Source organism: Nothobranchius furzeri, chromosome 17 (assembly GCF_043380555.1).
Source record: "Nothobranchius furzeri strain GRZ-AD chromosome 17, NfurGRZ-RIMD1, whole genome shotgun sequence".
Taxonomy (NCBI): domain Eukaryota; kingdom Metazoa; phylum Chordata; class Actinopteri; order Cyprinodontiformes; family Nothobranchiidae; genus Nothobranchius; species Nothobranchius furzeri.
Genome location: NC_091757.1, coordinates 33,401,230 through 33,426,555, shown reverse-complemented (window position 1 = coordinate 33,426,555; position 25,326 = coordinate 33,401,230). Strand labels below are relative to the sequence as shown.

General features: G+C 42.7%; 1 protein-coding gene across 2 annotated transcripts in view; it reads right to left on the bottom strand.

Moving 5' to 3' along the window:
- msi1b (musashi RNA binding protein 1b) overlaps window positions 1-20,821 on the bottom strand; it is a 29,814-nt gene extending 8,993 nt beyond the window's left edge. For both annotated transcript variants that reach the window (XM_054731300.2, XM_015972036.3), the window contains exons 1-11: window positions 20,452-20,821; window positions 20,181-20,221; window positions 19,684-19,765; window positions 19,459-19,543; window positions 8,819-8,860; window positions 8,101-8,193; window positions 5,350-5,398; window positions 4,827-4,909; window positions 4,627-4,744; window positions 3,715-3,795; window positions 1,868-1,924 (exon numbers count right to left, since the gene is read on the bottom strand). In XM_054731300.2, coding sequence (XP_054587275.1) covers window positions 1,868-1,924; window positions 3,715-3,795; window positions 4,627-4,744; window positions 4,827-4,909; window positions 5,350-5,398; window positions 8,101-8,193; window positions 8,819-8,860; window positions 19,459-19,543; window positions 19,684-19,765; window positions 20,181-20,221; window positions 20,452-20,510 — 790 coding nt within the window. In that variant the 5' untranslated portion in view covers window positions 20,511-20,821. The remainder of the gene's footprint in view (window positions 1-1,867; window positions 1,925-3,714; window positions 3,796-4,626; window positions 4,745-4,826; window positions 4,910-5,349; window positions 5,399-8,100; window positions 8,194-8,818; window positions 8,861-19,458; window positions 19,544-19,683; window positions 19,766-20,180; window positions 20,222-20,451) is intronic.
- Window positions 20,822-25,326: the final 4,505 nt, after the last annotated feature.

Here is a 25,326-nt window from a genome sequence, read left to right as displayed (position 1 = left end):
AGAAAATGTTCACGGCTGGGAGGAAAAGTATTAAAGATACCCGTCTGAAAAGTATTTGCTTGGTGAGTACACAATTGGTTATAAAAGTGTTATGTGGAGGCAGCGAGCCAGGGCGGCAGAAGAGTGGAATGCTGGAGCCGAACAGGATGGGCGGAGTGACGCTTTCTGGCTGTTAAATAATTTTTGTGGTGCTGATACGGTGGATATTATCAGCGTTCTAGCTAGTGGTAACATTTGGTCAGCCCAGAAAAAGTTCAGACCTCCCATCTTGGTGAATTAGTGCATGAAAAGCTCCAATAAATACACCTGAAAACATTTCTTACTTTTGTTTACCTCCTTGCATTATTAGAGTAACACCTTTTAAGGTTTTGATGGTATGATGTCATTTTCTGTCACATTTTCAAATGCTACTGCACATTATACAGGTTTGTTTATTAATGCTGAAAGACACAATTTATTTCAAACTGTCAGTGTCCGTGACAGCGAGTGTGGTGAGCTGTGGAGTAAATAGATTGGTTAGATCTGTGACAGATTGTTACTCCTCTGTAGTTTAGTGGGTTTTTATGTATAAATGAGAAGGATGAATGACCAGCAGACAGCTCAGCTGTTTAGCTGGAAGATGGGTTAAGGAGACCCGCAGCTGGAGTCTGACGCCAAAGCGAGGGTTTTAAAAATGATCCTTCCTCTCTGAGGAAGATGAGCTGGGTCATGAGCTGACACTGAAAAGAAGTGCTAACATTTTGGCTAGCTGTCTGCTTAGTGACGTATGCTTTCGGGAGGTGCGCTCATGGCACAGCATGTCCTTGAAACGAGACGTTGTGCAGTCTAACTCACAGAAATATTGAGCCGTAACAGTGTGCCACCTTTGTAGAGTTCTCACAGTGCGACACGAACAATCCTGTGCGACGGCCGCAAATCGCACAGCGTGATTCGGGCTTTATTTCCTGATATCTGGACATCTCACCTCTGATTAGTAAACAGCAACACAACTCTTCCACTGACTCTGTTTGTTTTGAAACATGGACGTTTTATCTCCACTAATGACAAAAGCCTGAAGACGTTCTGCCATGTTATGGATTTGCTAATGCTAACGATTAGCTTCAACCAGAGACGTTTTCTGCTGTTTCCTGGACACTAAAACAGCAACAGCGTTCTAAGTCGCGAGCCAAGATGGGTGAGTCCATGAATGTTAAGTGACAATGTGACGTAGCTCTGATTGGCTTTTCTAATCTGAGTTTCACCGTCCTATTTTTTAATCAGCGGCTAATACAGGAAATAGGGGTAGAAAGAAGATGTTTAGACCGCATGCGAAGCTCAGAATAACCGATCAAATTTAAAAACTAACAAGTTAAAAACTGTTTCTCTGTGAACTTGGTTTTTAAAGCCTTATTATAAGTTATAAATGACAAATTATTTACAGTTTCTGTTATCTCCAGTCCATGTTCCAGCTCATTTCTGGTGGAATAACTATTCCACTAAAACCTTTAGAAATGCTTTTAGAAAAGTTCACATGATCGGTTGTAACATATCTGAGATTAGAGTGGTTTACAGATGATAGTAATCTTCTTTGGAGGCACTTAGCATAAGAAAACAATCAAACTGAGGTCATTCAATGAGATTTCTAGACAAGTTAAGATGAATTAATCATAAGCCTTCCACAAAAGCTCTGAACTATCCCTTTAAGTCATACGGTCATATTAACACAGAGCCTTTTCAAACTTCCCTTCCTGCTGTCACCAGTCCTGCCTTCAGGAAGAGGCGGAGAAGGACAAACACAAACATGGAAGTGATCAGGTGCTAACATGTGGTGTAGCATGGCAGACTGATGACGTGCTGCTTGTAAAGTCCAGAGGAGGGACTGACTGACCTGTGAGCTCAGGGGGGTGGGGTGAAGTCAGAAGGGGAGTCCTCTCTAAGTGGAACTCTAAAACAGAAACATCAGAGTGTTGTTGAGACACACACTGCCACTGCTGGTAAGGACATCACACACACACACACACACACACACACATTAGGGTGGGTGAGGAGCTGGGCAGAAAGGGCTTGAGGAAAGCAAACAGAAATTAAAGGATATAAACAAGCTTTATCACACGGAAAAATTCATTATTCTTAAATACAAAGGCATGAAGCAAGTGTCCCAAATCTGTCACAAAACTAAGAACTTCAATTGGGATGAGATTTTATATTAAAAAAAACACAAGTGATGTTTTTCTTTGGTGAAATCTAATTTTGGGATTATTTCCCAGATGATCATCACATATTCTGCAGAAATAACCAGCCATGCTAACACACACACACACACACACACACACACACACACACACACACACACACACACACACACACACACACACACACACACACACACACACACACACAGCTAAGCAACTCCACTCTGATATTTACAAGCAGCCAGAGACACTTGCTGTGATTCATCTATAGAAACATGCTTGTATTTGTGGCATGTGGGTCTGTTGGCCGCTGTGTAGAGGTTCAGGTTTAATCTGAGTGTGTTACACGCTGGGTGAGACATCCATAATGGCATTAATGGAATTTATTTCAAACTGTTTTCAAAATTCAACAAAGCCAACCACGCGAGTCCATAAACAGATCACACAGGAAACAAATGGGTAATGGATAATAAAAAGTGAAAATTTGCTCTAGTTACTCAACATGGCAGTGAGAGTAAAATAATCTCAGATTACATCTTAATCCTACAGTGAGTGGATTAAAACCCAACCTTGAAGTCAGACAGGTGAAAGCTGGTAAGGTAGGTATGTGTCCACCAGGTCTCAGGCTGGAGGTTTGGTTTTAACCTTGCAAACTGCCTGATTTTACCCATTTAGTCCTTCAACAAGATCATTTACAGCTGCAACAACAGAAAAGAGCCAATTGTTGCTTTTGGAAATCCCACAAAAGCTCCAGCAGCTAAACAACACTCTCTGTACTCTCAACTGTATCTGGAATGTTCATACAATCTCAGCCGTGTGTGCTTCCATGTTTATCCATTTATAAACACAACTTGAATGTGCAGAAACATATAAAAATCTCCTGCTGGAGGACAATCAGGATAACGATGTGAAAATATGACTGATGAAGCAATTCTTTTTAAAATATGTATAATTTTGTGAGTATTTATACACACACACACACACACACACACAAACACTGTAGGAGACATGTCTCCAAAGGTTATTTTATTAAAACCTGTATTGTCTCTTTTTGAAATTCCATTTTTGGTTCTTTTTTAAACACAGATAAGGTTTTTCTTTACCTTGCTGACGTTTCGTTTGCGGCTGCAAACATCCTCAGGGCTGACGCTGATGGTGGCGTCACTTCCTACTCCGTTTATCCGGAGAGGGGGGAGCGGGCAGCAGAGGGCGACAACATCCTCTGCTGCCCACGATAAACAGAGTAGGAAGTGACGCCACCATCAGCGTCAGCTCTGAGGATGTTTGCAGTCGCAAACGAAACGTCAGCAAGGTAAAGAAAAACCTTATCTGTGTTGAAAAAAAGAACCAAGAATGGAATTTGAAGACAAACACAGCAAGAACGTACAAAAGATGTAGTCCCTTTTTGTTTTTTTCATCGTCTGAATCACAAACTTCAAAATCACATCTTTATTATACTTCACTGGTAAACACTTCCACCATACTAAAATAAAATATATGAGTCTGACGTAGTTTATCAGAAAAAGGGAGATGTTGTGATTACCTGGGAACTGATAGGTGTATCCCGGAGTGATGCCTGCGTAGCTCCGGCTGGTGTAAGTGGCCGTCTGGAAGCCCGGATAACCTGCAGGGAGACAATCAGAGTCCATATCTGGATTTGACCAAGACGGAGATGGAAGCAAGCACAGAAAGAGATCACGTGGGTGATAACAGCGTATTACACTGACACATTTTACAGTCTGTGATGTTTTTGTGAGCTTTTGGTCTGGATTTGTTCACAAGGACAGGGCTGAGCCAAATTTGGATTTTTTGACTAAATCTGAAAGCATCTCTCAGAATGAGCACTGGATGGCAGTGTTGATGAGGAAAGTTTAGCATCTGTTAAACAAACCAGAATTCATTCTGTCATAAAAACTAAACTAGGCGAGAGCCGGCCACCTGTGTGAATAAACCATCCTTAACCGTAGTTTCTGAGCCCGCGTGGATCATTTTAGAATAAGAATGATCATAATGTATGCACACCATGAAATTTCATTGGCAGCTCTCAGCCTTTAGATACAAATATGATAGCATAAAAAACAATAATATTAGAAAATTGTACACATTAAAGATAGTATTGCACTCCAGTTGTTGCTCTAGGATGGTTCAGCGTGAACGAGGCTGATTACAGTAGCATAGACATTTAAAATAATGAATTGTGAGTGGAAAAATGCATAACAAAATCTATATAATAGAAAGATGTAATTATAAACATGTCTGAAGATCAACCGACTTCAGAAACTAAAGTTGATATGAAATTTTTTTTAAAGTCTTAATTTGAGAATTAGATTGCACAAGCAAGAGACATCTTGTTTATGTATTCAGCACCTTCCTCTGGCTCGTCTCTGGGACATCTCTGGGATAAAGAGTAAGGGTCAGCCATGATCTGGTGTCATATTCAGGCGAGGAGGCTTACCCAGCATTCCAATGCCCAGCATAAAGGCGTCCATCCCATAGGGCATCACCCGAGTGCGTCCCCGGGCAGAGCCGGTGGGGGACATCACCTCCTTGGGCTGAGCTTTCTTACACTCCACCTGTTCGGAGGACAAGAGAGGACTCGGTACGACTTGTTTCTCTGAGGTGCGGTGACATCAGAGGGCGACTCGCTCTGCTCACCATTTTGTTGTTGATCTCGTGGAAGTGGATCTCACAAACTTTCTCCACCACGTCCTCGTTCTCAAAGGTCACAAAGCCGAAACCTGACAAGCACGAGAAGAGTTTGTGTAAAAGTAAATATATAAAACAGACATGATGGTGAATTTAGACAGCGGGTCTTTCTGAGTCGGCAGTAATTAGTGCTGTAATAGCTGCTTAACAAGTCCCCCACCCCCACCCCACACACACACTTTCAACGCTGCTATTTTGCACTCATCCTGCCTTGCCAGAAGGACGGGGCAAAGCTGGTAGGCTGTCATAATCGATCAGTCCCAGGGTGGGAAGGAGGTGCTTAAGGAGGCTTTATCCTGATCCCGATTAACAGACTGGCTAATTAGACTAGCCCCGTTTGTCTCATCCAGCTCAACCCACAGGAAGGAGACTCTTGTGGGGGGTGGAGGAGGATCAATAGACACCCAAGAAGGACTGGAGGAGCAGTGGTAAATGAAGAATAAGGAGGAATGAGAGGGTCAGCCTGTCTCACCTCTGTGTCTGTTTGTGGTCTTGTCGAACATGAGCATGGCATCGTCGACCTGAGGGAAGACAAACGACACAGGAGTTTAGGAGCAGCGCAGTCCTGCCACGTGCCATATTGCCTGACCTCAGCCCTTCTCAAGTTCTGCAGGGGGAGGCTCAGCAACAGATGGACAAGGAGGAGGAAGGAAGGGGGAGGAAGGGGGCTGGAGACAAGCGACAGGTTATAAAGTGGTGGTCCAGGGGGCAAAGATGGGAAAATGTGTAGAAAACTATACAACAAACTCAGAGACAATAAGAAGCATGAAAAGTCGTGCCAGAGAGCCCAAAGTGTGCCCCCTTTCCTCCCTCAAAGTCTGTTATCCCCATGGCAACTGTGAAAAAAAAACTCCTACTAACTTCAAATATGTTTTTGTGAAAGCTGGAAGCGCGCCAGTGAGACAAAAGAGGACTGCAAAGACACAAACAAGCAGCCAGTCACACAAGCAGAAAGGTGAATCCTGCAGGCAGGTGGAGACTCGATGAGAGGGGAGAGCTGATAGTGAGAGGAATGGGGACAGGTGGAGATATGGTGAGAGAGTACAGAGAGTCCTGTAAGAGGGGGAAAGATTGGGTCAAAGTGGAAAGGGAAGAAAAAGAAGAAACAAAGACAGAGGGAGAACAAAGAGGCCTGGAGGCTTTGTTTGTTGGCACAGTCAGCCATAATTCCTCCTCCTCTTCTCCTTTGACCTCTCCCTTCGGCCCAGCCTCCCTTTATGGAGCAAAGACACAGGTGTCTATTCAACACACACACACACACACACACGCACGCACACGCACGCACGCACGCACACACACACAGTTTCTTATGTCAAAGTTGATCCATTTCTCAGATTTGTCTCTCCTTGCTCTTGCCGTGAGCTCTTTGATCCTCAGTCTCAGCTCCTGACTCAGGTAAAAATCTGGTAAGTTCATCTCTGCTCTCGGTCTAAAATAAGTTTACGGGACAAGTTCCCCAAAATAATCCGTCATGGTCACGCAGGAGTGTCAGTGATAGGACAGTGTGTGTGTGTGTGTGTGTGTGTGTGTGTGTGTGTGTGTGTGTGTGTGTGTGTGTGTGTGTGTGTGTGTGTGTGTGTGTGTGTGTGTGTGTGTGTGTGTGTGTGTGTGTGTGCGTGTGTGTGAACCCCTGAGGGCATTTTGCCCACAGAAAGGTCAAGGGTGACCCAAGAGGTTCCGTGTGAAAGAAAACCTTTGAGTCAGTTGCGGTTTGCTTCCAGCCTGACAGTTGCTCAAACTTTTAGATGTTTTTGTGTCTCAAGCACCAGAAACAATCTGAGATGATTTAGAAGAATCCAAAAAGTATCCTGTACAATCCTGACATGAGCTTACACCAAAGCCACCCAGGAGGATGGAAACTAAACAACAACGACGGTAAAAGCCACAAATAGTCTATTGCACACCACAGGTCGATCTTTCAAACACCAGGCATTAAATAATGGCATACAGCCAAACAATATTCCCTCTCATCCCATTTTTCCCTCCCCACCTCTCATCTTCCCTTCTATCTGCTGCCCATCCCTCTACGCGCTCCTTTGTCCTTAGCAGGACGGGACACAAAAGGTCCAGTGAGGCAGTCTAATCAGGAACTTCCATGGATGGCTGCAGCCTACATTTTACCATCCGTCCCTCAATGTCCCTCTTGGCAAAAATTCATCTAGACGTTATGATTGAAGAGGGAGCAGAGAGAAACTGGAGGCCGCGGCTTCAGGCGCCGCAAAATACGGCACCACAGCACGGTCAGAAACGCGGTCTTTGCATTTTTGTTTTTAAAAAAGTTTGAAGGGCTCGAGATGCTGACAACTTTTGAATGATTTATTGTTTTATTGTTTTTTTCTTCTCCCCATGGACCAGAATCTAATCACACACCTGTTACTGATGACCAGGATGAAGTGAGAAGGATTCAGAAGCCATTTGTACATCTTTTGAACAAACTAACAAAATATTTGCCTAACTTTGTTTAGAGGCATAATGGCCTTTGTTTCCCCCCCCCCCATCTTTGCCCCAGTTCCCTCTCCTACGCCTCCACCAATAAGGCCCTCCTTCCCCAGTAGGACCTTTTGTCAGCCCATCCTCTCCTCTCTGCTTTTCAGTCTCCAAAATAATCTCAAAGAGACTTTAAAACAATTAGAAATGTGAAAAACTTTAATTTTGTGATTTTTTTAAGTCATTCAGCCTGTTTTTAATGTTCGTAACCCCCACCCACCCATCCAGTGCAGTGATTCTAACACCCCCGAACACCACCTCATCCCTCCTCCTTCAGAACAAAACCCCTAACCCACAGAATTACTCGGGGACAATGGGCAAGCCAGGTCACCACGGTAACGGGCCAGAAGGGGGTTGTGGGTAGTAGCAGCTGTTACATCAGATTAATTCAGATTCTGATAATCCCCCCTCCTTCTTCACCATCACCACACACTCTGTACAAAACTTTTCTACTGACCCCCTCCTCTTCACCTCCCCCCCATTCGCCCGCCGCTCCTGGAGCCTCACAGCCCTGTTGTTCCTCCTCCTACTCTCCTCCAGCCTTTCTTTCGCACCCTCCTCTCCCTCGCTGTAACTCCTTCATCTCCAGGCTCCAGACTCGAGTGGAGAATCAAACCCAGCCGAGATGCTGGGATGTTGATGGAAAACACCTTACTTAATACTTTTTCTTTCGTGATATTTTCACAACAAATCTGACATGAGCCCAACTTTAAAACACTTCCCCCACATTGCTCACCTTCCCAAACTGGTCAAAGTACTGCTTCACGTCTTCAATGGTCGTGTTCACCGACAGGCCGCCCACAAAGATCTTCTTAGTTCGAGTCACCAGCTGCAAGAGGAGAAAATCAATAAAACTGCACGCATCTGTCCCTCAGACTTGGTGCATTTCTGGGCTGAGTGAATGCTTCTCAGGGTTAAATCTATAAATATTTACTATTACATCCGTAACATTTGTTTTAATTTGGGAAAAACAAAAAAGGTGCACTCCCTTGAGCAATAAATTCAAAATGTGTTTGCTTAAAATGTGATTGAAACTCTGTAATAGTAAATTATTGATTATTTTTTGCAACAATCCTAATTACCAATAGACATTTGACTTGTATTAAGAAGATAGTGAAGCACAAATATTTTTAAAAACCTAATTTAAAATGTTTTTCTTAAAATAAAACACCAAATACACAATATGGTTGTCTTCACAAATCTACTCATTTGGTTTCAGTCAGCTCAGGTTAATAGAAAACTCAAAATAAAGAGCTACTAACAAAAAACAAAACAGCCAGGCTCCTTGAGATATGAAGTTGTGCCGATTTTTGTTAACTTTAACTCCTATAACGGCTCAGTGGAGCCAGCAGCTCATCTTCAACAGATTAGGTGACATTAACCCAGATAAGAGACTGAAACTCTCAACAAACCAGACCAAACAATGCACAACACCAGCAGACACTTCCACTTACTTTAGGTTGGGCTCGTCGAGGAAACGCCACTTTCGGATCGATCTAGAAGAGACGATACAAAGAACGAAAGAGCTGATTAGTTAACGTGCTACAATGCAAGGCTCACAAATCAGAAGCTTCTTTAAAAACGCAGGCTGTAAAACGACTTTTCTTGTCATGTAAAGATCTATTTCTACAGCTGGTGGTGAGGCTCACTAAAACCAACACAACTTAAGACACAAGTCTAGATGTGAACCATTTATAGCAGAGAACTAAACAGAAACATGACATCATTAATAACTTTAGGTAAAGACTGGCTACAGAAAAACATGCTAATATATTTTTAATAAACTCAAAGTTTTACAGAAAGTCTTTTTTATGACTGGAAAATAAAAACGATCAATCTCTTTTTGGAAATTAAATCTAACATCCACTGAATGAATTCCTGTTTAAAATCATTTGAATTATGATTAAAACTGGTGAAGTGGGAAAAAAATTCTAGATTAAAAAAATGTGAAAAATGTTTGTTAATATGTAAAAAAAAAAAAAAAAGGAAATTTTAACGTGAGCTTAAGACTAAAAATGAGACAATTCCTTACGAAGTGACCTGTTTTGGATAAATAGTGTTCAAATGTCTAAACATTTTAAAAAGCAAACAAAAGCCTGGCTGTCGCAGCAGGAGCTACACACGAGTCTAATAGGTTTAAATGGTGTATGTTCTTTCCCTTTGCTGCCACCACTCTGTGTCTGTGTGTGTCCCAAACTGGTTGTTTTATTATGATTTTTATTGTGTGTATTGTGAATCTCTTTATTTAATGTTTTAAATTTGTCTTCTGTTTCTTTTAACTATGTTTTAAAAGCACATAGTGACAAATGCTGCAAATTAGCTATGGCTAAATGCATTTTGCTACAAGCACGGCGCTGCGGTTTAGTTTGTCTATGTTCTTGTATCTATCCCTATTAAATAAACAAATCTTTATGGCATTACAAACTTTACACTAGATGTTTTTTAATTTAAAAGGTTTTTGTGGTTCCATGGTGGCACACCTGGCTACAGCCTGTCTGTGTGGAGTTAGCATGTTCTCCCCATGCAGTGGGAGGACACCCACAGACCAAAAACATGCATGTTTAGGTTGAACGGTGACCCTAAAATGACCCTAGGTGTGAGTGAGGGACTGTTTCTGTTCTTGTGGTGGACTGGTGATGGATTCAGTAATAAATGAATAAAAAAAGATGATTAAATATCATAAAGAACAGATAAATTAAAAAAGACATCATCTGTGCAATTTGTGAGTATTCTGCTTTGTGACTGATTTTATGTTTTGAGTTTATTTCTTATTCATTTTACATCTTAAATCTCTATTATTCTGAGATCCTGATTCTTTATAACAACGTATATTCTGATGATTTTCTCCTGTTGACTACTGGAAGCTGTAGATGCATTAACGCTGCAATAGTTTTAATTGTGATGCCAATAAAAACCTGCAGTTCACAGCTGACAAGTAGAAATCATGGAAATTTGCTGATTTCAGGTGTAGATGCGTAAGGATATAAACAGGATAAAACCTCGTCTGATTGAAGCTACCTATTGAAGCCAGCTGTGTGTGTGTGAACATAAATGATGGTGTATGCAGGGCTCAGGTGGAGAGCCTGGAAACGTCCAGTGACCCCCGGCCTCACTCGCCACCAGCATGTGACGTGATCTCCTGGAATCTCACATGAGCACCACAATCACAAACACACCTCACCTCCTCTCTGAGGAGGGCCGGGAAGTGTGTCAGAAAGAGGGCGAGAGGAGTGAGGAAGCAGGGGAGGGAGAGAGACAGGAGCCGTCAATCACGCCACTCTGACGCTGGAGCGGCGCGGTTTCTGTTTGTTTGTGCCCGTTTGCTCCCGCCTTTGTCAGCTTTTTGACGCAAGAGATGACAACAGAGAGAAACCAGTCTGAATCCCGAGCACTTTCAGGCGATCCGGATCTCCCTCTATATCCTGCACACATTTATTTCACTTTTTTTTTATTTTTATATTTTGATCTTAATGCAGCAACTTGTGAAACTAGAGTATGATGTAGAGAAGCACCAAGGTTGAATCTGAGAAGAGAACCACACCATACCATGAAGATGCAATCACAGACAGGCTGTAAAACTGGAATTTGAGACCTCTATATTAGTCTACGCTGGTCTAACAGAGCTAGAGAACAACTAGACTACTCCACGCTGTACTGCAGTTACACTAACAGATGGTGAGACAGTACAGTGCTATGATTAGTCCGTAACCATGAGAGGGTAGAGTTGAACTAGAGAGCTACAGCCTCTATGGTAAACCACATGTGTTTACCAGAGTTACGGCCAGAAGTGTTGCTTCTAATCAGATCTGACATCATCAAGGCTTTGTTTAGTTTGATTTTCTGCCTGTTTCTCTTTGACTTCTGTTCTAGAGAGCAGAGTGAAAAGACTATCCGCTAAGACTTTAGGATCAGATGCAGAGTCTACAGTTTAGTGTCTATGGTGGCTAGACTACTCTGATAGTCACCTCCGGTCACCAACCCTCCTGATGTCCAACACTCCTGTGCACATTCAAAAACAAACGCACACACACAAACAAACAAAATCAAACACGTGGCAGCACACACAGCACATCCGAGGGCAGGAAATCGTGGACATTAAACAGATAAAATTAACGAATGACTGAAATCCGTTTGCTTTGTGGTGCTGATCAAAGTAAAACCAAACAGGAGGGTCTTGAAGTGATTTCATGAATGCTTAAAATCTGCGTTTACAAGCAAACATTACACACACATTGGTCCTTTTGAAGTGTGTTTCTGTACAAAAATAAGTCATTACTGTTTTATCTGTTAAAGATAGCTTCCTGAACAGCCTCTGTTCTTAGAAAAAGTTTCCGTCCTACAAGATTGACGAGCTGATGGCTAGTCCAAACACAACTGAGACAGAAGATTCCTGCAACATTATTTTATGAACCCACGTCAAAATCACATCCCCTTACTGGCATTTACATGTAAATCTATAACATAAATGCCACCAGCAACACTTCCATGGGTCAAGCACAACAGGATTTTCTTCATATTTCTGCCAAGAACTACAACATCGACAGTTATGTAAAGAAAAATTTTGCAATTTAAAGTTTTGGCTTTAATATGCTTTGGCCCTGCCTACATGTAAACTTAGACATTAGCTCATTAGTCCTTTAAAGGACCTATATCATGCAAAATCCACTTTTTGGAGCTTTTGACTGTTTTATTGCTATTTCCTAATCAAAACCCCCCGTAAAGTTGTTTTTGGCTTCACGCAAGCATTTTCCTGTCTCAGCTGCAAATCGTCTGCTTGGGATCACTTCTACCCATGCAGGTAGTCTCTCAAGTCCAGATTCCTCCTCCTCTGGACTGTAAACACTTATATCCAGTCAATCTGTGTAGCTAAAAGGGAGTTTAATCTCCACAGCTGTGAAGTGATTCCTTTCTTATCTAGTCTGCACTTTAAATAATTCCTAGAACTCAAAAATGGATTTTTGTCTAAAAGACAAACAGGACCCCTGTCCAGTCTGTCTGAAGAATCGGTGGAAATGGTTGGATTTTATCTTCAGGAGCTCTCTAAACCTGAGCCAGAATGTGACCATATTTTCACAGACGGCTTGTTAAACCACCACCAGTACCAGAGTGTGTTTTCAGACGGACTACCTCTTCAAACCGGCGCCATTCCAACATTAAAACCACCTGATAAAGAGCCAGAGCTGTGAGTACAATTACCTTCTAACCGCTAGTAGAATGTGTATAAAGTTGTGTGGGTGAGCGTCAGGGATGGACTGGGACAGTGGTGTATGCGAGGTAGGTCTGAGTGGGACAGTAAATCTGCCACTAGAGTGAATCTGTGGGCTCTTTGTCTATAGATGTGTATTATTGTGGAGGGGAGGCGGGTTTGATCTAACCCAAGTGTCTTCTTTCCGGGTTAAAGTAATGGGTCACAAAAATAACTTAAATTTCAGAAAGAATGATATTTTAATAGTGCCAACGGTGATATTTTGTCATATGTTATGCTTACGTTGCTCTGGAAGGTGTAAAATAGCACAATACAGGTCCTTTAAGACCTAAACTCTCTGAAAGGATTGTGTAAAACAGATTTAAATATATATAAATAATGATGGAAATGAAATGTTTTCAAATGAAATATCAAGTTGTAGATTTAGTGACGACCCAATACAGAAAGTCCTATTCTAAGCATTGAAAGTGTGTGAAGTGACTTGAAGGCCTCGAGGAGGCCTGAGTGCACTCTTCACCCACAGCAAGGTAACACAGAAGGAGCTGAACATAATTCCAAGAGAGGTTTATGAAATCAGGGCAATCCCCCTCTACGGGCTCCAGCTCAGCTACGCAACAGTTGGCCTAGCGTGCTGCCCATCACCGCCCGAGCTGGGAACACGTCTAACGCAACCTGCCGATTGGGCAGCAGCACGCAACATCTCCAAGGAGCAACTCAAGCTTGGTGACTCCAATCCTATTAGTAAGAAGAGCCATAACAATCACAGATGGGGTCATCCTACGCCACTGCCCCCACTCCCATTAGCTGCACTTTTTTTTCCATCAGCTCATGGAAACAGTCGAAGGGGGCCACAGCAAATGCCTGACGTTGCTCTGTAAAGAGTTGTGTGTGTCTTTGTTGTGATACTCTCTACTGAGTGGAAACTTTGTGTCCCACAATTGGTCCGGCTTGCAACGACCGTCTCCGACTTTGCAAACAGCGGGAAGCTGAAAGGACACCCAGAGGGCCAACGGTTATGTAAATCCCAGTAAAACCTTCCACACCATACTGGTCCAAACTGGAACTCGTCTGTCCTTCAGCAACAATAAATTCCTCTGCAGCACTGTACTTGCTCTTTAGCCTCATGGCTGTGCAAAGCTCTGTTAATTCCAGCGCAAGAGCGGTTCAGTCGGTCACAGCATGGCACATTCTTTCTGTTGCCACTGGAGAACTTTTCTCTCTCCCCTCTCTAACAGGATAACCTGCCTGCATGAGAGAGAAGGGAGGAGGGTGGGCGATGGGGTGAGCAGCCTGAAAAGACCTCACCGTCCAACCGCTGCCATGTCAAACTCACACAAACGCCACCAACACACCACATGCACACACGGCTGCACAGAAATAACTCAAGTTTAAATAAAATAATCTAGACTCAAAACAAGTGTTTAGTGGTGAGGATCAGTGTTGGGAACGTTACTTTCAAAAAGTAATTAGTTATAGTTACTAATTACTTTGTCAAAAAAGTAACTCAGTAACTGACAGAGTTACGAGATTATAAAAGTAACTAATTACCAAGAAAAATAACTACTTAGTTAATTTTTTCATTAAAGAACGCAAGAAAAATGGGTTCCCCTCTCAATTTAACTCAATTTACTATAAATGACTACAATAGTGAAATATAAATGACTAATGACTGGAACATAATAAAATGTATGTCCAAATGTGTTTTATAAACCTGAATAATTTAAATAAATAAGCACTTAACAGGAGGAACTATGTAATGTCCAGCAATGGTCAGTTTTTAGGTACTGTGTGGTGTGACCATTCAACATCTGGTCAAAAAGGAGACACGAGACTGCATGTGTTCCCTTTAAATTGGCCCGCCTTCATCCCATCAGCTGGAGCTCAGAGCCTCTCTGCAGCTCTGAACACATGATAACGTGTTGTCAACAATGATGTTCTCTCCTCAAGATCCAAGCTTCCCTTATCGTCAGGACTCTTCATGCCTCCGAATAACCCCCAAATTCCACTACCTCCGCTCCGCTCCGGTCCGCCCCCGCCTTCCGCAGCCGCTCGCTTCCGAACTCAATTTTTACTGGTACCCGCTCTACAACGGCTCCGCTCCGGTGCGGAGACCTGAGGGGGGCAAACAAGCATGCGCGGGATTTTCGAGATCTTGCGATACAGTCCGAGCAATAAACGCGGAAGTTAGATCCAAACACCCGTTGTGTGGGAGAAGCATCGGCATGAACTGTTTAATCTGCCCATCATTCGTGTTGACAGATCAGCAATGTTTGGATCAACAAAGTGTGACTACTTTGATAGTGGAAACTGTATTTATGGCTTAATTTTGTGCATTTAAACTTCAGCCGCCATTGATAGTTGTTAAAAGTTGTTAAACCTGTGCATATGAAACAAAAAACGCCTTTTGTTTATCGATTTATTGTGAAATACGGAAATTGTGCTTGCTCCTTTTCCTGTTGGGCCGTTGTGATTTCAGTCCATTTACTGCGGAGGTGCTCCGGCGTCCGGCGAAAATAGGATCGATTCTATTTTTGCCGGACGCCGGAACAGAGGGCGGCGCACGGCGCCGCACTGCCGGAGCACGGCCGCAGTAGTGGAATTGCTTTGATTGACTAGAACGGGACCGATTTTGCTCCGGCGTTCGTGTCGGAGCGGAGCGCAGCGGAGCGGAGCTAGTGGAATTTGGGGGTAAGGAACATTCGTAGCTAGGATTAGTTGCTAAATCAAAGAATAATTTCTTAAGTTAAATATGAACTTTTAAAACTTATAAGTTAAATAATCATTAAATAAACATTTGTTTATTGCTACTTATAATAATTATAATATAATGAAATGCTTTCATTAATCTGTGCTCAATGATTGAAGTTTGAAATGAATGTTATGATGACATTGATCGATATATGTTTCAGTATGTTGATATGACAAGGTCATCACCATTTGCACTCACACAAGGACAAAGTAAAGTTAAGTCAAACGTGTGACACATAGATAGTCCTTTACCCCAGATCAGAGCATCCGGTATCAAAGAAGGCGTGTTTCTGAGTTGTCTTGGTAACATTCTTCAACTTGTCAACCTCTGGTTGGCTACACAAATCATAACATGAGAACATTAAAACTGGATCACGCTTGTGATTCAACTGTTCTTGAGAAAGCTTCAGACCGGCCATCTGAAGCAAAACCTCTCTAACACATCAAAGCTTTTGACACGTCATCAAAATCTTTTTGCACCTGCGAAGCTGATATAGCAAACGGTTCCTGCAGAACAAGCTGATATTGATCCGACTCCTTAAGAGTCCCAGACGCGCGGTTCCATCCATCTGTCGTGACCCGAGACACCTCTGGACTGGAGAAGTCGGTGCTGTGGTCAATCTACTGGACCTGGGTGCCAGAGGTCATCCGACCTCTCTGACCTTCGGATCCACGAAGAGGGTCTCTGACAACGGGTGAAGTAGACACACAGATGGCGTCTGATGCTTTTTGATAAGAATCAACTTCTTAGTTTAACGCAAACCAAATTCTTTTACACCTAGAAGTCAGCTCTCCTAGATACAGAAGTTCTGATAACATTGCATTCACACATAGGCACCATATACCACATCTAGATTCATCCGTCACAGAAATATTAGTTAATCTGTCATGCTTTATTTGTTTTAAAAATAAATCCTTACTTTTATAAACCTGACTCTTTTCTGAATCAAAACGAAGTGTTTACAATCCCTGAATAAAACAAAGAATCCTAGAATCTTCTAATTAAACACAAAGACCAAGCAGGTTGATATTCTATATTTATATAGAGTATCACAGCTTATTGGTGAGCGCCGTCAAGGCTGCTCTCGTGGCCTGCCTGTATCTGTGCTGTCTATGTGTGTGTGTGTAATCTTGGTCAGGCTGTACTGTGGAGTCAAGTTCCTATGCTCTGGATCGCTGGAGCGCTGGCAATAAAATTCATTCTGATTCTGATTCTGGTCATAAGTAGAGGTAATATATTAAGCTCTTAAAGCACTCAATTTCTCAAACCCTACAACTACTAACAGGAGCATTACACTTATCTAGACTATTAAAAGGTCACTGTGTGATATTTAACAAGACCCCAATCAGTCAAAATTTAAAATTGCAAATAGAAACACCTGTAAAGGTTCCTGAGCCTTTAAATGGTCTCTCAGTCTAGTTAAATTACTGAAATGAATGTAATTTTGCACAGTATTTTCATTTTTCCAGCTTCACCTAATTGTGTGTTTTTAGTAGCATTTCTGTTGCTAGTAATCTAGTAACGGTTAAATAAATAAATAAAATCCCTTAAAATGACACTAAAAGAGGCACATATCTGATGGAGGACTTAAATTTACTAACTTGGGTCAGACCCTACCACTGAAGCTGGGTGGTAAACACACACAGGTAGTTCTAATAACTCCTGAGCTCCATGACGTTTGAGACTGATGCATCAGTGTTACAGCGGGACTAAAGACATGATCAGAAACAGGTTACAGCTGGATGATCTAGGAAGGTAGAAGATCGTGACGTCTGAGCGGTGAACAGGTGAGCGGAACTTCGGGACATCCCGCTGTCACGCTAAGAAGGGCACGGCTGCTGATCCACACCTGCGTAGACTATTCATCACGTCTTCCTCGTTCTTCACGGCCGTGATGCGCTTGGATGAAAACATCTACCTCTTTAGCTCCTGATCAGCTGATGACAGCTTCAACACACCACGCAGCTTAACTCACGCATTTTCTTATCAGTAACAGAAACGACGTTTTGATAAAAGAAGATGGTAATTAATTAGTTTGCTCGTTACTGAAAAATATATATTTTTTAGTAACACGGTTATTTTAAATGGCATTATTCCGATCACTGCTCTGTTGTGTCTACAGCATGCAGTGACTGAGGCCCTGTCCAAAAGTAGTTGGGGATCTGTCAAAACGTAGATATTTTTCTACGTTTTGGCGGCCTGTCATCCACACGAAAACAGTGTTTTTTCACACGAAAACGGATCTTTTTAAAAACTCAGGCCAAAATGAAGATCTGCGTTTTCTCCGTTTTGGGTGTCTGCATGTGGACAGACAAAACTGGAGTTTTAAGGTCCGCAACGTCACTTTCCGCGACAAAAAAATGCTGACATCACGTGTGCAACCTGTGTTTACACTAGCCGACAGCATGGATGCCCTCAGAGCTGCGCTCGCTTTATCAGTTGTCCAAGCGCTTTTTGCTTGTTTGTTTTTGCAAGCGGAATTACTGCTCCTTGCGGAAGACCACAGACGAAGGACGAGGTTAAGAACGGGGGAAGTACTGCCGCCTACAGGTCTGGCATGTCCTTAACAACGTATTTATCCAGGTACGTGTGAACAGAGTTTTTTTTTTTAAACGAGGTGGTGTGGATGCAAGTTTTTGGAGGGGCGGATATTCGTTTTTAAAAACCCCGGCTACATGTGGACTAGGCCTGAGACAGTGAGGGTCTCCGCCCACCCGGCCAATCATCATCGTGTTTGTAAGTGCGCCACCGACACCTCTCTCTCCCTGGCTGCAGCTGAAGTGTGGCGGTCAGAAAGCCTCACACTGTTGCTCAACGTTCAACAAGCACATAGTAACGCACAACCTTCCATCCCCAGTAACGGTAACGGTGTTGCAACAGTGGGAAAAGTAATTAATTAGATTATTCCGTTACCCAAAATAAGAACGCCGTTATTTTAAACGACGTTATTCCCATCACTGGTGAGGAGATAACCGGTCTCTGGTGGTTAGAACTAGTGTGCATTGCTAGTGATTCTTCTTTTGTGACAGAGCTGTTTTTTACTGTAGAAATGGGGGGTGAGGGGTGTCACCAAGGAAACGAACCCCATGGTGAGTTAGTGGCGTCCCACCATGATGGAGCTGCTGTCGTGCCTGCAAGTGACACTAAAGCAGAAGGGAGCCGTTATCAACTTTAAACTCTTAATTATGCTAAACTTGAAAATGTTCTACAGACAGTTTATTCGGGGTTTCTATTCCCTCCTTTGCAACTTCCATTTATCTTCCAAATACTTGAGCGGGTGAGTCGCTCCCAGCACAAAAGGCGAAAGAAGAAATACCTTCCCTCATTTCAATACAGTGACTAACCCGCAGCCAATCGCAAATCCTAAATGAACTGAGAGGCGGGGGCACTGATCCCTATGGCAACCAACAGGCCACATTGTTCCCAGACCAGCCCACATTCATTACTGACAAAAAGATACACACATACACACTCAATCACACACACACATCCTCCGGCACAGGCCATTAATACATTCTAAGTTTCAATTCACGCAGGTGAAAGGGCCTGAATGCGTCGCTCTGACTCCATCCTCACTAAACGCACCGGTTTATTCTTGCTGAGATCCACAGGAAGCTCACAGGAGTTTGATTGTCGCTGCTTTCACACCTTGATGGTTTCAGGTTGCATTTACTTGTTCCATTGAGGAACTTTCTGTCAGCTCAATTCAACCCCTTTGGGACAGAAAGGAAAAAAGGACTCAGTTCACTCTTCTGAGAGGCCAAATCAAAGACTGGCAGTGAATGCAACCCTGTCCTGGTTCCCTTGTTTCTATGGAAATTGACACTGGGTGACATTTTCTTGCCTTGTTTGGCAGAACTGAGATGAGAGAGCACTTTCTCCCATGTGTGGACTAATGACTTTATCATGTAAAGTGCTCCCATCTGAGGTGCGGCAGCAGATGCAGACGCGAGACCGCCTGTCCGGCTAAGTATTAGTGGTGGCACAGGACGGGAAAAACATCGGCAGAGTGGAGCCCTTAGTAAACACACTAAAATGTAGCAACGTTACACCTTTCAGGCGGATTATCGGAAAATCCACTAATCAAACACTGTGCAATGGGATTAGCCAGTGGAGGGAAGTTAACACAGAGAACTCACTGTTTTTGAGTCCAACTCATGTCTGGTTTGGGCCAAAACTTTATCCACGCCCGCCTGATCCATAAAGGTGACGAATCCAAAGCCCCTGCAGGCATCAGGGGAGAAGGTATTACTGACACAGGAACTTATGCTGATGTGAAATGATACATTATGAGCAAAGAGGAATCACGGAGGTCAGATAAACTTTCAGCTCCGGCGGCACAGCCGAGCCCACAGCTCCCTCACCTCGAGCGCTTAGTAACCGGATCTCGCATCACCATACACTCTTTCACCTCGCCGTACTTGCAGAAGTACTCCTTCAGACCCTCTGGGAAACAAAAACACGATCATACAGTGAACAAACCAACAAGTGTCACTTTTAGTTTTTAATTTGAAACTAAGTTCGGGTAGTTTGCTGTGATTTGTCTCAACAAATTGATTCAAGCTTTTATTAAAAGTTCAAAACACTAAACATGAGGCAACCAAGACTGAAAAGCTCAGAATAATTTAAAATGACACTTTGAGTGAGTTTTCATGAATCACTCAGTCTGTGGTATTTCTGAATGGGGCATTCATTCAGAAGCTGGCTTCTTAAATTTAATTTAAAAAAATAGAGAGAGAGAGAGCAAACAGAAACGTCATCAAGTCCTGGTTTAATAAATTCTGCTTGTTTCATCCATCTCATGCTGTGATTGTTTTAATATGCAACTTATGTGTAGAGCAGGAGTTGGAAAAAGACTTACCTTGTGTTGTTTGCCAACTGAGTCCTCCTATGAACATTTTGCTGTAAAAAAAGAATTTTTTTTTTATTTTTTGAGTCAACAGAGGATCACTCCGTGAGTTTGCTGTTTATTTGTGGTTTAGTCATAACAAAGTTCGGTTTCAGTCCCATCTCTTGTTCTAGTGCGCGTGTGTGTTTGAGGAGGTGTGTGCGTGTGAGGATACCAGGTTTGTTTCTGATACGTGTGTGTGTGTGAGCCGAACAATCACAGAAAGTTAAAAAAAGAAAGTTACCAAGGGTCGTGGGGGGAGTCCGAGGCGGACAGGCTGCTCTGGCTCCCTTCCGTCTCCATTCCGTGTCCTGGCGGTGTGTGAGTCTGGCTAGCGCTGTGTGTGTCCGGGCCGAGCGGTGCGGTGCGGGAGGACAGGCGGAGAGTGAGAGGAGCTGGGCGGGTTTGGCCCGGGGTGACTGAGGGAACGGGTCAGATGCAGACCGGGACAGACTCCACCTCCTCCACTCAGTCCCCGCTGCTGTCCCTCTCTCATCCCAACGAGACACGCTGCTCAGGAATCAAGTCTGTTGTTGTCAGCCATACTGCTTCCGGGAGGGATCTTCAAAATAAAATCATGGCAGCGTGCTCGAAGTTTTCCCATCGTTTAAAGGGGAAAACAATCTAAATATTCAGCTGAGGCAGAGCGGGGGGGAAACTCAAAGTTAAAAAAAGCATCAAGTACGCCAACAACACCCGCTTCTAATCAGTTGCTTAAATTTTTTTTAACAAAGTATAAATTATAAAGTCTGTAAAGTGGAAAGGCAATCAGACCAGATAATTCACCAAAGCATTAGAGTGAAGCGGGAAAAAATAATAAAAAGTACTACTACTTCTACTACTCCCTCTACTACTACTACTAATACTTATAATAATAATAATAATGCTGAAAACATTATTTTAGTTTACTGTTATAACACTGGAGATACGATGTCTCACGGCTGGCCAGGGAACGCCTTTGCATTCCCCCAGAGGAGCCGGCCAACTGGCTGGGGAGAGGGAAGTCTAGGCTACTGCCCACGCGACCCAACCCCAGATAAGCGGATGAAAATGGATGGATGGATGTTATAATGCTAGTTTTACTAAAAGTAATCTCAACATACTCAATTATAAGAAACAAGAATTATCAATTTTTTAATAAAAGGTCCAGATTCACAACCAGTCACAAGCCATCTATTCAGTCAACATGTAAATTAATTATATCAGCAGAGTAAAAATGCCAAAAGCTGCTTTTTCTAATATCCCTCCATTCATTCTCTTCTACTTATCCAGAGATGGGTCACGGGGACGTAGACTAAGCAGGAATGCCTAGACTTCCCTCTCCCCAGCCATTTAGGCCAGCTCTTCTAGGGGCCACAAGGCTTTCCCTGGCCAGCCGAGAAACATAGTCTCTCCAGCGTGTCCTTTGGGTCTTCTACCGATTAGACGTGCCCGGAAAACCTCACCAGGGAGGCGTCCAGGAGGCATCCTAACTAGATGCCTGAGCCATCTCAACTGGCTCCTCTTGATGAGGAGGAACAGCTGATCTACTCCGAGTCCCTCCCAGATGACCGAGCGTCTCACCCTATCTCTAAGAGAGAGCCCAGACACCCTGCAGAGAATTCTCCTTTTGTCCATTTGTAATTGCGATCTCATTCTTTCGGTCACTACCCAAACCTCCATAGGTGAGGGTAGATCAATCAGTAAAATTAGAGTTTTGCCTTCCAGCTCAGCTCTCTCTTCACCATGAGAGGCCGGTGCAACACCTGCAGCACTGCAGAAGCAGCACCAATCTGCCTATCAATCTCCTGATCCATTTTCCCTCACTCATAAACAAGACCCCAAGATACTTACACTCCTCCAGTTGAGGAAGAACCTGGTCCCTGGCCCAGAGAAGACATTCTACCCTTTTCCGATTCAAGTCCATGGTCTTGGATTTAGAGGAGCTGATTCTCATACCTGCCACTTCACACTCAGCTGCCAACCACTCCAGCGAGAGCTGGGGATCACGTTCTGATGAAGCCAGCAGGACCACATCATCTGCAAAAAGCATAGACCTCATCCTCAGGCCACCAAAACGGATACCCGCAACACCTTGGCTGCTCCTAGAAATCCTGTCCGTAAAGAACAGAATCAGTGAAAAAGGGTAGCCTTGGCAGAGTCCAACTCTCACTGGGAACGAGCCCGACTTACTGCCGGCAACGCGGACCAAGCTCTGACACCAGCCTTACAGGGACCTAACAGCCCATAGGCCTGGTACCCCATACTCCTGGACTACCTTCCACAGGGTCCCTCGAGGGATGTGGTCAAACACCTTCCCCAAATCTACAAAACACACATAGATTGGTTGGGCATACTCCCACGCACCCTCCAGACCCCCCTATGGGTATAGAGCAGGTCCAGTGTTCCACAGCCAGGATGAAAACCAAAATGTTCCTCCTGAATCTGAGGTTCCACAATCTAACAGACCCTCCTCTCCAGGACCCTTGAATAGACGTTACCAAGAAGACTCAGAAGTGTGATCCCTGCAGTTGAAAAACACCCTGCGGTCCCCCCTTTTGAAAAGGGAGACCACCACTCCAAGCCACTGGAACTGCCCTCGATGTCCATGGGATATTACAGAGCCATTTCAATCAACACAACTTCACAATTTCCAGAGCCTTAAAAAACTCCAGGTGGATGTCATCTGGAGCCTTGCCACCGAGGATTTTTTTGACCACCTCAGTGACCTCAGCTTCAGAGACTGGAGAGACTAACACAAGGTCCCCAGACTCTGCTTCATCACTGGAAGACATGCCGTTGGGATTTAGTCGCACTTGGGCTCAATGCTTTTTCTAATAAAACCAGAAAATTATATCTTCACTTAATCAAAATCCTCTATCCATCTCTGTATTGTAGTAACATACATTTCCCCACTGTGGGATCAGTAAAGTCTTATCTTATCTTATCTTATCTTATCTTATCTTATCTTATCTTATCTTATCTTATCTTATCTTATCTTATCCCAAATAAACAAAATGCAAACCTTCAATAATGGATTAAAACAAAATTATAATTTATTATTATTATAATTATAATAATTTCTGATGCAAATCCTATTTTCTTTAGCAAATGCACACATTTAAAGAAAATACTACACTTAATTGGGTACAAGATTCACATCTTGGGCTTCAGCCAAACAGTTATAAAGAATTAGTTGTTTTAAATGATAACAGAGATAATGCATTTATCTCTTCATTGAGCAGAAATAGAAGAAAGTTTAGAAAGCTCAGAACAACTTGTTGGCCTCAAATATAGTGGAACACTGTTGATGGAAAATAAATGTCATTTTGCAGCAGTCTCTGTTTTTTGTTTGTTTGTTTATGTTTTTAACAAAATAAAAAATAAACAAACATTCACAAACAGAAATTCAACCCAAATAACTATTATTATTGTTGTTAATAATAATAATAATAATAATAATTATTATTATTATTATCATTATTATTATTATTATTATTATTGTTATTGTTATTGTTGTTGTTGTTATTGTTGTTATTGTTGTTGTTGTTGTTATTGTTGTTGTTGTTGTTGTTGTTGTTGAAAAATAATAATAAAAATGCATCTCACAGTCTCTATTTTGTGGTCATCAAGCTTTATTTTGAAAAAAGATTTTGTAACTTCCTGTCAATTTCGTTTTAGTTCTTGTTGTCGGTGCTGGCTGTTGAGTCAGTTTCCACATGAGTTGAGATAAGGAGTTATTAGATATGATTCACAGATAAAAGGAACTTATCTGCTGTTCTAACCTGTTGAAAGTGGGTTTTGAAGCTGTGCAAACAAAGCGGCAGCTGGAAGTCAGATTTTTTGCAATTCATAATGATGAAAAGTATATTCAATTTTTATCCTGAGAGATTTATTTAAATTAAATTTATATTGTACTATTTCAATTTACAATCAAACAAATACTATTTTGGGTTCTTGTTAAATAAAAACATAATTGTAATAAAGTATGAGATCTTGATTCATCACAAGCAAAACAGTGTTTGTCTGTTATAACATGTCTTCCATATTGTGAACCGGCTTATCCAGTGTGATATAACAGAAGGGTTATGCGTGCTCTGCGTGCTCATTCATTGCTGAGGTTTAAGCATTTAATTAGTAGCTACTAAAGCCAGCTCTGGCTAATCTTCTCAACACTGACTCAACATGTGACCCGGCAACTAGTGCTAAGTCTGATCAGTAGTCTGAGCAGTTCAAAGACAATGACAGCTTTGACTTACAGTATGTATAAGCAAGATGCTGAGTTAGCAGCAAACGGTGAAGAATGTTTTTCTGTCAATGTATAAAACATTTTAAAGCTGCTCATCACAGCAAGAAAACATACTGATCAGATCAAAGTCTCACTCTTAACACACATCTCAACAGATTTAAATTTGTGATTGTCCCTTAGATAAATTACATTCTCATAGAGTGCTGCAGCCAGAGCCCTGTCTGGACACCGTTGAAGCTCTGGAAGTGGGACTGAGGCTATTTGGACAAGAATTAGGGGTGTGTTAAATTTCTGCATGCATGATCAATGGGGTTGAATGGTGTGCATGTGTGTGTGTGTGTGTGTGTGTATTTTTTGAGGGGGGGGGGGTCAGTGACAAAGTGGAGAGAAAGCTAGCAGCACGAGGCGGTGAGCAATAGTTTGCTAATGAGAGATGGAAAGTGTGGATGGTGTCTCATTACTAATCAGCAGAGCTTTGAGTTCTGCTGGAGGGAACATGTGAACTCTAATGTGTCCTGCATATGTTCCGTTTTGATAAACCCTGCTTGTGTGGTGCAGCATTAGTCACAGCAGTATCTGGGCTGTTGGAAGTCCACACACACACACACACACACACACACACACACACACACACACACACACACACACACACACACACACACACACACACACACACACACACACTGCCCTCTGTCCGTTTGGGTGAGGAGTTTCCTCTGAATAGTACAATAGGTCTTAATTACAGGTCAGTGGCACGTCTCAGGGAGATAGAGGGAGCTCTGTTACCCTTCCAAATACAGTATAATGCCATCTTCCCAAGGGTGGGGTGAGGTAACAAGAGCTCGACACAAAACGGTGCTGATAGGCTGAGCATGAGAATAGTATAACATG